Source organism: Gymnoscopelus braueri (genome assembly GCF_963280865.1).
Source record: "Gymnoscopelus braueri genome assembly, contig: SCAFFOLD_300, whole genome shotgun sequence".
In the NCBI taxonomy this organism is placed as follows: Eukaryota; Metazoa; Chordata; class Actinopteri; order Myctophiformes; family Myctophidae; genus Gymnoscopelus; species Gymnoscopelus braueri.
This window is the reverse complement of record NW_027660890.1, coordinates 37,387-55,177: the sequence shown is the minus strand read 5'-3', so window position 1 is coordinate 55,177 and position 17,791 is coordinate 37,387. Positions and strand designations below refer to the sequence as shown.

General features: G+C 43.1%; 1 protein-coding gene across 1 annotated transcript in view; it reads right to left on the bottom strand.

The window, feature by feature from the left end:
- Positions 1-746: 746 nt before the first annotated feature.
- Positions 747-17,791, bottom strand: part of LOC308081081 (uncharacterized protein) — a 37,104-nt gene continuing 20,059 nt past the window's right edge. Inside the window, exons 9-24 of the mRNA XM_080457480.1 lie at positions 15,181-15,261; positions 14,483-14,539; positions 14,065-14,142; positions 13,642-13,709; positions 12,145-12,295; positions 10,567-10,827; positions 10,149-10,314; positions 9,814-9,981; positions 9,438-9,518; positions 8,229-8,288; positions 7,896-8,063; positions 7,450-7,596; positions 5,398-6,750; positions 3,522-4,751; positions 1,027-2,958; positions 747-872 (exon numbers count right to left, since the gene is read on the bottom strand). Of these exons, the coding sequence (XP_080313606.1) occupies positions 1,573-2,958; positions 3,522-4,751; positions 5,398-6,750; positions 7,450-7,596; positions 7,896-8,063; positions 8,229-8,288; positions 9,438-9,518; positions 9,814-9,981; positions 10,149-10,314; positions 10,567-10,827; positions 12,145-12,295; positions 13,642-13,709; positions 14,065-14,142; positions 14,483-14,539; positions 15,181-15,261 (5,455 nt within the window). The 3' untranslated portion in view covers positions 747-872; positions 1,027-1,572. The remainder of the gene's footprint in view (positions 873-1,026; positions 2,959-3,521; positions 4,752-5,397; positions 6,751-7,449; positions 7,597-7,895; positions 8,064-8,228; positions 8,289-9,437; positions 9,519-9,813; positions 9,982-10,148; positions 10,315-10,566; positions 10,828-12,144; positions 12,296-13,641; positions 13,710-14,064; positions 14,143-14,482; positions 14,540-15,180; positions 15,262-17,791) is intronic.

Here is a 17,791-nt window from a genome sequence, read left to right as displayed (position 1 = left end):
TCGTTAGCTTTCAGCCGCAAGGCTAAGAGCGTGGAAAACTCAAAGGAGGAAAACTTGCTTTTAGCAGTAAAAGAAAGAAACAGAAGATAGCCGCGGGAGCGGAAATAATAAAACTTTTTTTTTTTAATAGGAGGAAAACCCGTCGGTTAGTACAAGTACCACCGAGTGGGCTAAAGCTGGTTTCTGTCCTGATCAAAGTTACGTTTGTTATTATTAAGGTATGTCTTGAGCTGTTGCATCTGCCATGCAGAGAAGCGAAAGAGGGTGAGCCACGTCACGCAAGAGGTTTTATACCTCTTCCGGTCTACCGGACACGTGACATACCCTTCTCAGCCAATGAATGGCCCGGGAGTTTATGGTATGTAGCTCTGCATCATCGCCAGGGGGCGCTGATATCCCATAGTGAGTATGTTACGGAGAATTAGACAAGAAACCTGTCGCCAGAGGTAGCACAGCAGTTAAGATACAGATAAAGAGTAGGAGCAGTACTGTAAGATACAGCATGGTGAAACATCACAAAAAACACCATCAATAATAATGGTCATCAATAATAACCATCAAAGTAGTTATCATTTATTTGCAAGCTCTTGTTACATTTCATTGGTTAAATATTCGTGTGGGCTGGGGATGGAGCCTGTCAGCAGGGAGTGTTGGGCGGGAGAATAAGACGAAGGCTCTACGTCCTCCCGGTGGGGGCTCCGCAATGGCAGGTGAGTCAGTAGGATACAACAGCAGTGACAACAACACACTAAACAAATGTGTGTGGGGAGAAATTAATTGGCGTAACGACTAAATTGGGGAGAAAAAAAAACAACTGTCCCTGTGGCTGCACTGTAATAACATCATGACAATCCTTTATTATAACCTTTCCCCTTTACACACACACACACACACACACACACACACACACACACACACACACACACACACACACACACACACACACACACACACACACACACACACACACACACACACACACACACACACACACACACACACACACACACACACACACACACACACACACACACACACAGAGGGTGGCAGAGTGGGAAGGTCCCCGGTTCGATGCTCGGCTAGCTGAGAAAGTCTCTTAACCAATGTTCGGTTGAGCTGGGAAAAATAAGAGTTCAGAAGAATACAAATAAATAACACAAATGATTCCAGTTCATTTTTATTTTTTAAAGTTAAAACATTTTTAAAAGGCATTTCTAAAATCCTTCTGTCCTGACATCAATCATGTCCTGACATCAATCATGTCATATAGTCAAAACATTCATGTTGGTCATGGACATAATGAGTTTAATCCTGAAACAGTCAATGAGTGTCCATGCAACAACCAGTCACCCTGTTGAAGTGTCCTTGAGCAAGGCATGGCACCTGTCATTGTTCATTTACTTTGAAGTCAAGTTGCTCTGGATGATCATGTCATAAAAAGATAACGGTTAAATAATGATCCAACTGCAACCAACCAATGATGTGTCCAACTTGTGTTTTCATCTACAGAAAAAAATACGAATCAGTAAGTTGCCTGGATACTGACGGTATTTTAAGTACATCAGTACAGTTCTACATCAACCCAAGATGTTTAGAGAGGCATGTGTCCAGATCACAGAGAATCATTATCATGCTTGAACTTGCAACAGGTCCTTTGTGTCTCACTGTATCGATGACAAAACGTGCCTTATCTTTTTTTGCCTGGATCTCAGCACCCTTCTCCCGCTCATCATCAGTTAACACCTGCTTTTTAAAAAGCTTGTCCAGGAGACAGTTGAGATTGGGAAGAGAAACGCTGTCAATGAAGCTGTCCCTCACAGAAGAAGTTAGAAGTCTCCCTTCTGTTGGAAGAGTCAGTGTGCGTTGAACTTGTTGTCTTCTTAAAGCAGGAGTCGAAAGGTCTACATAGCCTTTCCATACACATATGGATTGGTTACTGTCTCTTAGAAGCAGCCTAACACGCCTAAACCTTCTCTCTAAAATCACTTCAAATGTTGGAAGGTAATTGTGATAGGATGATTCATTAACCTCAAATATTGCTTGATCTGGTTCAATTATAATGGAATCATCTTCAGGTGAAACGGAGAGGGTGTATTCTTGATTTGGGATTAGTTTACAAGGAGGCTTTTCTATGTAAATCTCTTCTCCAACTAGCTTCTTCCGTCTGTTCTGCACTTCATCCAGCAAAACGTTCCCAGGTAGCAGCAATACTTTCAGGGTTGATATGGGGTCATCAGATTCATCATCAATTGGTGGTGTATAAAACAGTGACACCGATGCCTGCTTGGTGCTGTCAACATTGTTGACAAGACCATATTTACAAAAGCCTTTTACATTTATGATAACATGTGTTTCTGTGATCACGTCAGGGTAGATCAGCTCAATACGCCCATCATCCCTCACATGGAGAACAGACAAGGATTTGCCTCCACCCATGGAGAGGATCTCACAATGTGGAAAGTGTAACTGACACACAGACTCCTGAGGACTTTTTAAGTCAAACAGTGGTCCTGCAGGCCTCTTGTCAAGCTGGGATAGAAGCCTTCGGTCCCAGGGGACTGTCCTGTAAGTCACATCTCCCTCTGCCACCATCTTAAACACCAGGCTGGTCACGCTGCATTGGAACAGTCCTGCTTGGGTGCAGTGGAACCTGTAGCTTTCCTTGTTTTCTACAACAATGATATCAGGTGTAATTTTCTGTGTTTTGTCCAGTAGTGTAACATCATTTAAGCTGTGGGAGCGCTTTGCTCTGAAACTTGCCTTGTTCTCTATACATGGAATTTGGCTCAGTGAGGGTAAGCTGTGAGAACGAGGCAGAGAGATGGATTCTTCTATCCTGAAACCGCTGAAGCATCTACTTAGATCAGTTTCATCTTGGAGCTCCAGAGAGGGATGTGGAGAGGACAGTGACTCTGTAACAGGATGGTCTTCCATCTCACCATGCAAAGGAATAGTTCCCTAAAAACAGAGAACAGGGGAAATAAAATCAATCCATGTATATTAAATAAACATAAATACTGAGTAACAAAATAAGAATGTTCAATCTTACATAAAAAAATTTAGGCATTTAGCAGTCGCTCTTATCCAGAGTGAGGTAATCTCATACATCAAATGCGGAGAGATAGTGTAGTGCCTAAGTAAACCAGGATCACGGGTAAACCAAGAAACTAGCATCAGTCTAAACAATATACTATCAAAATAATAATTAGCTCAGCTTTTAACATTTTAAAATGTAAACTTTTAACATGCCTTGCCTCAAAGGTGCCCTATAGCAGATGGCGCTCAGGCTACACAAAACCACATAGAAAAGCATCTACTTTGTCAGCTAGGTCAAGCCGAGAAGCTATTATATCTAGACTGTGAATTGAATAACACAAAGAACTAGGTCCTCATTGAAATGAGAGATTCTCTCTCCTTAGTGCCTAGAGACCCTGCTTCATGGGCTCTGCTGGTTTCCAACCTGCCAGATTGTTCATTACATTCATTTGAGTTGAGAACCTCTGAGTTAATAATGATCTCACCTCTGGCATCTTGACCTTCTTGCTCTCTTCCTCTGCTTCCCCCTCCTGCTGCTGCGAAGCTTGCTGCTGCTGCTGCTGCTGCTGTAGATGCCGTCTCATAAACAACTCTCTTAATTGGGGATTGTTGAGATTGGCCATCTTTCTCTTCATTCCTCTTCCTGCTCCCTGTTGCTGCTGTTGCTGGAGAGCTGCCACTTGCTGTTGTTGTAGCCCACCCATCATTGGCCGCTGTTGTTGTTGTTGTTGTTGTTGTTGTTGTTGTTGTTGTTGTTGTTGTTGTTGTTGTTGTTGTTGTTGTTGTAACTGCTGCTGCTGGACTTGCTGTAGCTGAGCCATAGAGGCCATGTTGACATTCAGTCCCCCTTGACCTCCCATATGCATCCCCGGTTGTCCACCAGCAGCGGCATTCATGTTCACCTGTGGACCCTCGCCTGTCATTGCATTACCAACGGGAACGCCGCCGGGGCCGGGACCTCCTGGCGGAATGCCTGGCCCACCGGGAGGCCCTTGTGCCCCCTTGTATCTGGAGGCCCTCTGTTTGATGAAGGCAGCCATGAGCAGAGGGTTGGAACGCAGGATGTTGAGGACTTTCTGCTGCTGGAGTGGTGAACTCGGCGAACGGAGGGTCCGTAGTAGCTCCTGGAGAGCAGCCTGCGGGAGGTTCCCTCCGCCAGGAACACCGGCTCCTGAGACACCAGGGATGGCTCCGCCAGGAACTCCACCTGGTATCCCACCACCAGCGCCTTGTTGTTGCTGCTGCTGCTGCTGCTGCTGCTGCTGCTGTTGTTGTTGTACCATGTTCATTATGGCTGCATGGCTCTGAGCTTGTTGCTGTTGCTGCTGCTGTTGCATTTGTTGCTGCTGTTGCTGAGCTGCCACCATGCTTGGATGCATCTGTCCTGCTTGGGTGCAGTGGAACCTGTAGCTTTCCTTGTTTTCTACAACAATGATATCAGGTGTAATTTTCTGTGTTTTGTCCAGTAGTGTAACATCATTTAAGCTGTGGGAGCGCTTTGCTCTGAAACTTGCCTTGTTCTCTATACATGGAATTTGGCTCAGTGAGGGTAAGCTGTGAGAACGAGGCAGAGAGATGGATTCTTCTATCCTGAAACCGCTGAAGCATCTTCTACTTAGATCAGTTTCATCTTGGAGCTCCAGAGAGGGATGTGGAGAGGACAGTGACTCTGTAACAGGATGGTCTTCCATCTCACCATGCAAAGGAATAGTTCCCTAAAAACAGAGAACAGGGGAAATAAAATCTATCCATGTATATTAAATAAAAATAAATACTGAGTAACGAAATAAGACTGTTCAATTTTACATTAAACGTAGGCATTTAGCAGTCGCTCTTATCCAGAGTGAGGTAATCACATACATCAAATGCGGAGAGATAGTGTAGTGCCTACGTAAACCAGGATCACAGGTAAACCAAGAAACTAGCATCAGTCTAAACAATATACTATCAAAATAATAATTAGCTCAGCTCTTAACATTTTAAAATGTAAACTTTTAACATGCCTTGCCTCAAAGGTGCCCTATAGCAGATGGCGCTCAGGCTACACAAAACTACATAGAAAAGCATTAATATCCCCTAACAGTAGTGTTCACCTTGTTAAACTACAGAAGGATCTGCTGTCCAGACTCTCCTCTCACTCCCACTGAACATCTACTTTGTCAGCTAGGTCAAGCCGAGAAGCTATTATATCTAGACTGTGAATTGAATAACACAAAGAACTAGGTCCTCATTGAAATGAGAGATTCTCTCTCCTTAGTCTGCCTAGAGACCCTGCTTCATGGGCTCTGCTGGTTTCCAACCTGCCAGATTGTTCATTACATTCATTTGAGTTGAGAACCTCTGAGTTAATAATGATCTCACCTCTGGCATCTTGACCTTCTTGCTCTCTTCCTCTGCTTCCCCCTCCTGCTGCTGCGAAGCTTGCTGCTGCTGCTGCTGTAGATGCCGTCTCATAAACAACTCTCTTAATTGGGGATTGTTGAGATTGGCCATCTTTCTCTTCATTCCTCTTCCTGCTCCCTGTTGCTGCTGTTGCTGGAGAGCTGCCACTTGCTGTTGCTGTAGCCCACCCATCATTGGCCTCTGCTGTTGCTGTTGTTGTTGTTGTTGCTGTTGTTGTTGCTGTTGTTGCTGTTGTTGCTGTTGTAACTGCTGCTGCTGGACTTGCTGTAGCTGAGCCATAGAGGCCATGTTGACATTCAGTCCCCCTTGACCTCCCATATGCATCCCCGGTTGTCCACCAGCAGCGGCATTCATGTTCACCTGTGGACCCTCGCCTGTCATTGCATTACCAACGGGAACGCCGCCGGGGCCGGGACCTCCTGGTGGAATGCCTGGCCCACCGGGAGGCCCTTGTGCCCCCTTGTATCTGGAGGCTCTCTGTTTGATGAAGGCAGCCATGAGCGAAGGGTTGGAACGCAGGATGTTGAGGACTTTCTGCTGCTGGAGTGGTGAACTCGGCGAACGGAGGGTCCGTAGTAGCTCCTGGAGAGCAGCCTGCGGGAGGTTCCCTCCGCCGGGAACACCGGCTCCTGAGACACCAGGGATGGCTCCGCCAGGAACTCCACCTGGTATCCCACCACCAGCGCCTTGTTGTTGCTGCTGCTGCTGTTGTTGTTGTTGTACCTTGTTCATTAGGGCCGCATGGCTCTGAGCTTGTTGCTGCTGTTGCATTTGTTGCTGCTGTTGCTGAGCTGCCACCATGCTTGGATGCATCTGGTTCAACATTGTCTGTCTCTGCTGTGATGCCATTCCTTGGGCTGCCCACTGCTGCTGTTGTTGTGGATTCTGGAGCGGAGCACCCATCCTCTGCTGTTGGAGCTGGGCCTGAGGAGGGAGCTGAACCTGGGGCAGGTTACGCTGCTGAGGCGGCCCCCCAGGTCCCACCATCATCCCTGGCGGTGCTCCTTGTTGTTGCTGCTGCTGTTGTTGCTCCATGTGGGCTCTTGCAGCAGCCGCGGCTGCAGCAGCTTGGGCCTGAGGAGGCATGTAGACGAAGTGTTCCTGGCTCTGATTGTGCAGCTCCACCAGCATGCACATGGAGCTCCACTTGGACCGCCTCAGGGAGCTGAACTCCAGGTGCTTGTCGCGGGCCAGCGTCAGGAAGGCATCACGGCCATCCATCAGGTCACAGGCCATCAGTCCATCCGGGTCGGTGATGGGGGGCAGCGAGTTGGTCATGGGGGCAGCGATGAGACGGATGACAAAGAAAACCTGGTGGTGGATGCAAGAGAATATAAATATAAGATGGTTTACTTTATTCCCTAAGTACAGGTTACATTTTAGGGATTTAAGGAAAAGCTCCAGGTAAAGATTTTACCAAAAATACTTGATTTATTTTAGTCGCTGAGGTTTATTTTTGCCTATGATTAAACACTGGCATTGTTTGTTGTTCCTAGCCCATCATTTCTGGAATCTGACATAAAGCATAAAAATGCCAAAATATACTGACATATTGCGCAATGTGGTGATCAAATATCAAGGTCAATTATTGATTAACACATTAACACACATCGTATATTCAGTAACTTCTGAACTATTAATCGTAGAAGGATTAGATTAATTTCATTTGAAAGCTAGTCTCAAATGAGGCTTTGAGACTTATGGCTTAATTAAATTGCCCTTGTTTGCAGCTGCTGAGGAGCCCATGTTGCACCTATAATGCAGAAATACAGCGTGATATTTGTGTAGCGGCTGTACAGGAATAATGGAAAGTCTGGAAGCTCTACAATGGTCACATCTGTATGTAAAAGAATGACTGAAGTTCTTCAACACAAAAGCCTTAATGGCTATTCATTGATTCAGTGTAATTTAGGAGGTGAGCATAGGGGTGAAATTAGGAAAAATAAACCAATAAATAAGACAACGCATTTCTAGATTTACAGGGTTTTGTCTCCTGCCAGAATCAAATACCTCTTTGTGTTTCTCCATGGTGGCGTAGAGTTTCTGGGAAAGGTCGTTGGAAACGTTAGGCATCCCTGGTTTCTTCTTGTTGGCTCGGCTTAGACTGCTCTTGTTCTTGCTCGTCTTTTTGGCATTCTTGCTGTCTCCTTTAGTAGCCTGTAGGAGAAGGTTAAAACTGTGTTTAACGTTTCCAGACCGTTGGCGTTGTTATTAGAGCACATTGGTGTTGTGCGGCTAGGCTATTGGAATCTGCCTGGAAGTGATGCTGCCACAACTCATAAATGGCTGTGAAGAAAAACATAAACAGGCTTAAAAGGCCCATCAAAAGCCTGTGGGTGTAAGATCTGAACATGTGTGTAAGCACATACAGTATGTGTGCAAGCAGGTACAGTACATACGCATGCACACACCCCCTTCGGTCATTGCATTTTACATCATTATTCATTACAACTCACATCTATGCTCTCGCAGGAGGTGCTGTTCTCCTCCCTCTTCCTCTCCTCTTCCTCCTGCTCCAACAGCTTGATGCACTCCTCCAGTAAGTAGGGCCAGAAATCTCCCTCAAAGTATGGCAGCTCACTGGCACATGTCAGACGATCCTCTGTCGCTTGCTTAAAGATGTCCTGAACAACAATGAGGGAGTGGGTGAGTTTACAGATGCATAGAGCAGTCTACAATTCATGACTGATGGACATGATAAGTGCAGCTTAACAGTCAGTGTGAAGGGTAGTCAGGTTACGTTGTAGAATCATTTGCATCGTATCACACTTTGTTGAGACCCCTCTCACCTTGTAGTCGTGGACGATGCGCTCGGCTACAGCCTTGTCCAACATTTTCTTGTACAACTCCTGGTGGTGGATGCAAGAGAATATAAATATAAGATGGTTTACTTTATTCCCTAAGTACAGGTTACATTTTAGGGATTTAAGGAAAAGCTCCAGGTAAAGATTTTACCAAAAATACTTGATTAATTTTAGTCGCTGAGGTTTATTTTTGCCTATGATTAAACACTGGCATTGTTTGTTGTTCCTAGCCCATCATTTCTGGAATCTGACATAAAGCATAAAAATGCCAAAATATACTGACATATTGCGCAATGTGGTGATCAAAGATCAAGGTCAATTATTGATTAACACATTAACACACATCGTATATTCAGTAACATCTGAACTATTAATCGTAGAAGGATTAGATTAATTTCATTTGAAAGCTAGTCTCAAATAAGGCTTTGAGACTTATGGCTTAATTAAATTGCCCTTGTTTGCAGCTGCTGAGGAGCCCATGTTGCACCTATAATGCCAGAAATACAGGGTGATATTTGTGTAGCGGCTGTACAGGAATAATGGAAAGTCTGGAAGCTCTACAATGGTCACATCTGTATGTAAAAGAATGACTGAAGTTCTTCAACACAAAAGCCTTAATGGCTATTCATTGATTCAGTGTAATTTAGGAGGTGAGCATAGGGGTGAAATTAGGAAAAATAAACCAATAAATAAGACAACGCATTTCTAGATTTACAGGGTTTTGTCTCCTGCCAGAATCAAATACCTCATTGAATTTCTCCATGGTGGCGTAGAGTTTCTGGGAAAGGTCGTTGGAAACGTTAGGCATCCCTGGTTGCGAACCAGGGAGCTTACTATGAAAGTGGAGCTTACTATGAAACCGTGCTCGGGTTGTGTGTGTGTCTCTCTGTATGTGTGTCTGTGTTCACCTCTCATTGGCTGCATGCACCCATGTGACTCACGCTCTCATTGCCTGCCTGCCCCTGGGTGACATGACTCACATGCGTGCACTGCCTGTAAGCAGCCACCCGAGTGCGCCAGAGTGCAGGAATTTACACAATGCTCTGAGACACACACACACACACACACACACACACACACACACACACACACACACACACACACAATGGTCTCTCTCCATCACGGTGAAATAACACGGATTACAAGTCCGTAAATGCACAATATTTTCGAGCTTCCAGCGTTCGCGCGTCTTACTTGTTTCTTCTTGTTGGCTCGGCTTAGACTGCTCTTGTTCTTGCTCGTCTTTTTGGCATTCTTGCTGTCTCCTTTAGTAGCCTGTAGGAGAAGGTTAAAACTGTGTTTAACGTTTCCAGACCGTTGGCGTTGTTATTAGAGCACAATGGTGTTGTGCGGCTAAATGGAATCTGCCTGGAAGTGATGCTGCCACAACTCATAAATGGCTGTGAAGAAAAACATAAACAGGCCTAAAAAGCCCATCAAAAGCCTGCGGGTGTAAGATCTGAACATGTGTGTAAGCACATACAGTATGTGTGCAAGCAGGTACAGTACATACGCATGCACACACCCCCTTCGGTCATTGCATTTTACATCATTATTCATTACAACTCACATCTATGCTCTCGCAGGAGGTGCTGTTCTCCTCCCTCTTCCTCTCCTCTTCCTCCTGCTCCAACTCCTTGATGCTCTCCTCCAATACGTTGGGCCAGAAATCTCCCTCAAAGTATGGCAGCTCACTGGCACATGTCAGACGATCCTCTGTTGCTTGCTTAAAGATGTCCTGAACAACAATGAGGGAGTGGGTGAGTTTACAGATGCATAGAGCAGTCTACAATTCATGACTGATGGACATGATAAGTGCAGCTTAACAGTCAGTGTGAGGGGTGGTCAGGTTAAGTTGTAGAATCATTTGCATCGTATCACACTCTGTTGAGAGACCCCTCTCACCTTGTAGTCGTGGACGATGCGCTCGGCTACAGCCTTGTCCAACATTTTCTTGTACCACTCCTGCAGCCGCTTTGGCTTGGGAATCTTCTGGTCTATTGGGTGACAGTTGAAGATGTAGTCGTCCCTCTCACTGGGTGGACACGTCCAGATGTGACCTGTTGTAAACCTGAGAAAAAGGAAACCGACATTTAGTTAATTCACATTAGCTAGGAAATCAAAATCCATTTAATCCTCTTGCTTGTTCAAGTTATTGCCTCCTTTGGCTGCCTCAAGCAGCTCCAATGGCACATCAAGTATCTGATAAACACAGCAGCTAAAAATCTGGTTTTAGGTTTTCAAGCCATGTTTGCATTTTAAGCTCTGTGTTAACAGTTAATGCATCGTGTAAGCAGAGTGTAAGCAGAGCTTTCTCTCATACCCTATTCTCCTGACATATTCCAGGTAGCCTATGAGGATCTCATGGCAGACGCCTGTACAGAGGTGGCGAGGCTGAAAGAAGTGCACGCTGTCCAGGTAAGAGATGTAACATCTTCTCTGATTGGGTGGAGGGCAGTCAGAACCGTACTCCTGCACATGCATGCCAAAGAAGCATACTTCGTCTCCATCGATGTCCTCAAATGCAAACAGGGCTTTTGTCCTGTATGGAAATGACTCCGACATTTCTCCTCTGTCCACAAACCTGGGGGACAAGATAGGGATCAGGACTCCGACTAACATAACATGTTCATTAACTACTTTCAACCTGGCATGCCTATTTTGGGTAAGTTTAAAAAAAAATCCCCAAATAAAAAAAAAGAACAGCAGCAAAAATAGCAGATCTACATCTCACATCGTCGATCTGCTATTTTTGCTTGAGAAAAATAGCAGATTGTTCTTGCAATAGAAGATAAATACATTCCAGTCATATCTTCTAAAAATGTTAATCATCAGTAGACTCCCCCTGGTCTTTCCTTTGTTTCTATCAGAGTATGTGTGTTGTTTTTCTGAGACGCAGTCTGTACTGAGTGTTTTCTGCATTGTTATTCACTGTGCTTTCAGCTTTAACTGTGCACTCTCTCTGCACATAGAGAACTGTTTTCTCTCCAGAGCGTGGTTCTGGTGCATTCCAAGGGGTGGCAGAATGTCACTGTTTTGCCTTCTGGCCTGCCCATTGTAAATGGTAAATGGTGCATTTATATAGCGCTTTTATCCAAAGCGCTTTACATTGATTGTGCCATTCACCCATTCACACACACATTCATACACCGATGGTGGAGGAAACCATGCAAGGCACCAACCTGCTCATCGGGAGCAATTAGGGGTTCAGCGTCTTGCTCAAGGACACTTCGACACTAACTCTGTTGACATTGTATGTGTCGAAGTGTCCCTGAGCAAGACAGACACTCAACCCGTAACAGCCCCCCCTCCCCAGGGTAGGGTCCCAATCAAATCATGCATAACAAGTTAGTTTCAAATCTAACTTATTGGTTTGATAACTCTACATGTCTGTGATTTCAAGATGCCGCATTGTTCTGGTAGGTACAAGGTTCGCTACTCTAAACGGCTAAATCTGATTAGCTTCATAAAAAAAATATACCAGAATGAGATGTTCAATATTTTAGCCGCTGCTCAACAGTAAACGCATTTCTGCCTCACTGCTGCAAGTTGTGGATAATGTCTGTGTATATGACAAGAGTGCAATGGGGTAAAATATACAAAAGAAAAATGAGTGGGAACAAATGTAGGTAAATGTATATGGATAGGGTTAGCACTGGCGGGCTTCACTGATGCAGTGGATGCATCCCTACTCGCAACATACTACTCGGGCAGCAAAATCCATATTTACTCAAGCCATGAATGGCCATAAATCATTCACATCCTAGTGTGACCAGGTGCTTCCTGTGAATCTTTTCACTGGTATTACTCCCGCACTTCCATAAAAGACATCACAACCCAGTCCCAATTGAAAAACCAGCAAAGCATTAACTCCACACCACTTACTAACTGACCCACTTACCTGGATTTCATGCCTGGCTTGACCTCCACCGTCTTGTCAGAGACGTGGACCACGCGGATAGTGACCTCCCCCGCCTCAGGGTGGGCCTGCCGCTTGAGGTAGTCGTTAACTCGCGTCTCCAAGAAGACCCCCAACTTCGTATGGGGGAGCCCTGTGAAGGAGGAAAAAAACAGGACAGACAGAGAGAAAGAAGGAGGAAAAACAGGAAAATAAGGAAAGAAACAGGAGGATGGAGAGCAGAGACAGAAAGACAGAGAGAGAAAAGAAAGATGAAAAGAGACAGGAAATAAAGAATGCTGGTTAGAAGGATAAGACCATATGGTTGAAATAAAGCTCAGTCTTGTCAGTGAATTATGAAGTTGGGGAAACCAAGGTCATCGAGAAGTTCACTAATATGGATTTGTGATAATTGAGTCATCTTGGGTTTCTTAGTCTGGGATTGCTTTCATATGTCTGCACCACTGGCATACAAAACATGGCGTTGGCTCAACCGAGACTGCTGGAGAACACTCTGGAGTCCGCCTGCCTGAGGCATTTTGTCAGTCTTTTAAAGTCTAGCAGTCGTATTCCCTGTCTTTGTCAATCGATATGTTGGGGCTGCCCTGCTTTGAAATAGGGTCAGTGGAGCGACTTCACCATGCCTCTGCTCCAAACGTTTTACACTAAAGTGTTATGAGAGGTGCACAGTAAAATCTTCAGGGTTAATTTAACTTTGAGAGTGTACAAATGGACCCCTTAAGGTGAGGGAGAGAGACATGGTGTCAGTGCTTAATCACATGAACGTTAGCGTCCCTATTCTGGGCATTTCAGTAAGCAAACATTCTGCAAAATGGTCAATCTAGTACAAGCTCATAATGTGTTGAATTGTGATGCGTTGAGAGGGCACCACCGATCAATTTGTGTTCAAGTCAATTACGTATCCAGGGAAGAAAATACCTTGTTTTAGGCATTTCAATTAACTTAGGCAATAATAAGTATGAGCGATGCCACAACAAAATGGTGCTTTGTTTTATTATTGCATGAAGAACTACATTGTGAGAACCTATTCCTGTATACAATGTTTGGTATGGGTAATTTCAGGGACAGATATGGTTGATTTAGGGAAAAGAACAAACAAAAATGTATGTTAATTTCCACAATCATCAAAAGACACAAGACTATGGCAGATTAAAATAGGGTACAAATATATATACGTTAAATGTATACTTTGGATTTATTTCAAAAGGCACCAACATATCACTAACTTTGAGAAATAATGTGTTAGGACAACATTTTCTCTGCCCACAGAACAGCGAAGTCCCTGTAGTCTAGGACCTGGCTAAGATATGTATGCACTTAATTTAGGAGAGAATATCTCAACTGTTCTTACTGGTTCAATTCACAACTCAGGGACATGAGTTGCACGTTTTCCATCCACTATGCCTTTGCTTTCCTATCGGCTTTCCTACAAGTATTGTCAAAGTCAAGACAAGGACATAAGATGGTCTGGATACTTACTTTTGGCCGCGTATTTGTTCTCCTTGCGTGTCTTATTGGCCTTTTTAAGGCAGCTGTCACAAGCAAAGCTGTGGATAGAAAGAGGACAGTTCAGTACTTACAATCCACATATATCACATCCATTATCTGTCAGACATTATGTATCAAAACTAAACATCGGGTAGTTTCATTAATTAACATATGCACCAATTTGTTCTTTTATCCCTTTAAAATACAACTATAGTGACTTGTGATTGAAAGTGCCGTTTCTTGATGGCTGATGGACTAGAATCCTGGAACAAACAGCTTTTCAGACAGAGTTGAACTACAACATGTTTGTGTTTGTTATATAGAAAGACTACTGCCATCCTGGCATGCACACTCAACAGTGATGTAATGATATAAGAGAATGTACAGAGGGTCTGTGTGAGATGGGTGGCTCACCCTGAAGGCCATATGGTGTCATTATGCAGGACACAGATCTGGTGCATTTTACGACCACAGTCAATACATTCCACAAGCCTGGACAGAGAGACAGAGCAGAGGACAGACAGGACAGAGGACAGATGCAAAACAGAGATAATAAATCCCCAGACTGTATGGCAATATTCATTCTTGTCTGTTCAGTGGTGGAGTTGAGTGAACAGGGGAGGAAAAGGCAGTGACTGCAACAGATGTGAATAATGAACTACAGGATCCTCTACAGTCTACACTCTTGCATCAGATATAGCTTACTATAGATAACATGTCAAATATAAAATACTTGTCGAGTTTCTTTAAACGTAAACAATTAATTAATTTTATAGCTATCAGACAGCTCATAAACTCCAATATAAAATATGAATAAAAAGTTACAACGTACAACTCAGGGTCAAGCGTGTCGTTCTTTTTTCTCTGGAACTGATCTTTGTTGATGGACCTGTGAGGGGGAACGGTGAGGTCAATTTTCCTGAAATAATGTCATTTTTCTGGCTGTACATTTGTAAGGGTTAGTGCACACATGTTATTATCGGGCACTGCATGGCTTTAGGGGCGCAATAGTTAATCAAACATTTATAAAACATTTCAAAATAGCACAAATACCAAAGCACCAATTTTTGCATCACCCTGTTGTATGATGAAGTATAAAATAGGGTTTACTTCAAATTATTTTGCGTTGATTCACTGAAAAAATTATAATATATATAATACATTATTTAAAAAAAATAACACAATTCAAGATTATTTGATAAATCAAAAAATATAGTTGCAGCACTATGCACAACATGTTATTATCAGGCACTGCATGGCTTTGTAAAGAACTGCCACAGGAGTCTGTCTGTATAAATACATTAAATAAACAATTAGATCAGTCATAGTTACTTTTTAATCAAATGCAGAACTAAAACTAACTAAAATATGAACGTATTCTCAAATGTACACTACCAAAAAATAAAAACACTTGACAAAATGTCTAAAAACAGGCAACCAAGTTTGTACATCAAGATAACTTTATAAGAGTCTGGTTGGTTTTGATTTATCAAATTAAGAAGAGAGAGACAGATGTGTCCAGGTACTCACGCCTGAGGCTGGGAGGGGTCGTCTCCCAGGGAAACGGTCTCGCCATGGATTTCGTTGAAACACTTCTCGCAGAAGTGGAACCTGTCAGCAAAAAGCCCATATTTTGGTGAACTACACCATTCGCCAACAGCACAGCCAATCACAGAGAGGACATGAAGAAGCATCCGCCAATCAGGGAGGAAGGGATGGGGCAGACCATGGGGGGCGGGCACACAGGAGGAGGAGGCAGAGGGCCAGAGCATAGACATATAAAGGTAGACGCCTCCTCTGGCTCTGAAGCGTCTGTATGGCGGGCGCGCTTCCGTTTCCGGGGGGGCAGCTGGAAATTTCCGCGTGCGTCACAGAAGGGGGCGTTCAGTAGGCCAATCAGAGGCAGGTGGGGGCGGGACAACTAGATTATGATGAGTCCTGGAAAAGACGTGCTGTGATTGGCCAATAGTCAACGTGCTGTGATTGGCCAGTGCCCGTGCCCCCCGGAAATATGGCGGCCACCATAAGAAACAGGTCGCTCCAACGAACTGCAGAGGCCAATGAGGTATCTAGTTTTCTATATCTATGGGCCAGAGGGCAAGGTACGGTAGACAGCCAATCGTGATGCAGGGTTTTTGAGTGGGCGGGTGTTGACCACACATCAAAGGGTGGATGAGGAAAAATAAAACAAGTGGTAGTGCAACAGAGACCCATCATCCTTTAAGTACATTTATAAAGTGGGAACCTTTATTCTTATAGTGGTGTAAGTTGATTGTACTCCCCATTTCACGCAGTAAAATCCTCAGTGTTAATTTAACTCTGCAAGTGTATAAATTGTGTGCATTTGTAATCGAATGGGCCCTTAGAGGTCCATTTGGTTCCATTTGTACACGCTCAAGAGTAGTCTAACATAGCCAGATGATCAGAGATCTCCACCTGCTGATATGTCTGGTGACATCTAAATTCAATGAATGGGCTAAAACTGAGGGGAACAATTAGGACTTTTTAAAATAACAACAAAACAATACAAGGCCTTTAGGGCATTCCTTCATATGGGATGGTATCACGATTGGTTTTCAAAGCAGTGGGTGTAGGTTTGTTAGAGTAGGGTTTTCTTCACCATCGAAGCCCATTCATTGAATTTAGATTTCCCAAGACGTGTCAGTAGGCCGGAGATCTCAGATTGTCTGGCTACGCAAGACTAGTCAGGTGGGATTTCTGAAAAATGTGAATGTTAGAGGCATTTGGGGGTAAAAGTGGGGTACCAGGCCATTTTACATAATTCAAGGGTGCTGAATCTGAAAAACCTGGTACCTGAGTAAAGTTTTTAGTTTTTGACCTTCTAATTTGCATAACAAAATGGCTGCCAATTACAATATAAACTATAACAAAGCAAGCAAAACTGACAAATAAAGTGTATAAATCTATGTTCTGAGGTGTGTGTAAGGTATTTTTAATGTAATTAGTGGTAAGCTTACTCCTAAATATGCAAATTAGAGGCCACCATTACAGAAAACGGTTTAGTTCTCAAACGGGTCCATACGAATTCCCCTTATTTTATTTTATTTTCTACTTATCTGTATTTTGGCATCCTTAGGACATCTAAAACACAGATTCATTAAGTATACATTTGGTCCCTGATGACCAAAAATATCAATGAGTGACATTCCATAAATAGACATCATGGGGATTTCTGCCTTGTATAACTCACCCCCAGAATGAGTTACAGCCACATAACCGGTACTGACACCTGGGTCTGGTCCCCTTGAACTCGGGAATATGAGAACAAAGACGGTGAGTGGTTCCTGGGCCGGGTTATAGGAGGCGGACGTCCCCTAGAAATATGGCGCTCCATTGACATCAATACATAAATCAGGGCTTTGGGGATGACGTCACCTTCAAACCATAGAGGCTCTAGTTTTCCATTTTCTGAGTTCAGATGAAATCCATGGTCAAGAGGTGATGGGATTTCTGGGTTGTTCTCATGAGCCCTCTTCCAGAGCCAAGCTTACTTAATCTAGTGCCTTGTTCTTCAAGTTTTTCCACAGTTAATTCAAAACATGTGTTTGTATATGGACTCATTTTAATGACCCTGCATTCAAATAAAATGAAATAAATACAATAAGATATAATCAAATTAATTACTGAAATAGTGTGTGACCATGAATCATAATCATAATTGTTTCACAATGACTCATGTGATATGTAATTGTCACTCTGTTATAGTTAACACTGTAGTTCATCTTGTTGTTAGATGTTTGATAATATATATATTTTTTTTTTAAATATTATAAAAAATGTCTGACACATACATACACACACATATACCCGTAACTAATCATTTATATATATATATATATATAAATGATTAGTTATGGGTTTAAAGGAGCCTCTTTGTAAGTCAATGAGGAGCATATTTTAAATTGTCAATTTCTAGTCAATGGAGAAATTATTTTTTATTTCTTGTCCACCTTAATGTCTGACACATACATACACACACATATACCCGTAACTAATCATTTATATATATATATATATATATATATATATATATATATATATATATATATATATATATATATATATATATATATATATATATATATATATATATATATATATATATAAATTATTAGTTATG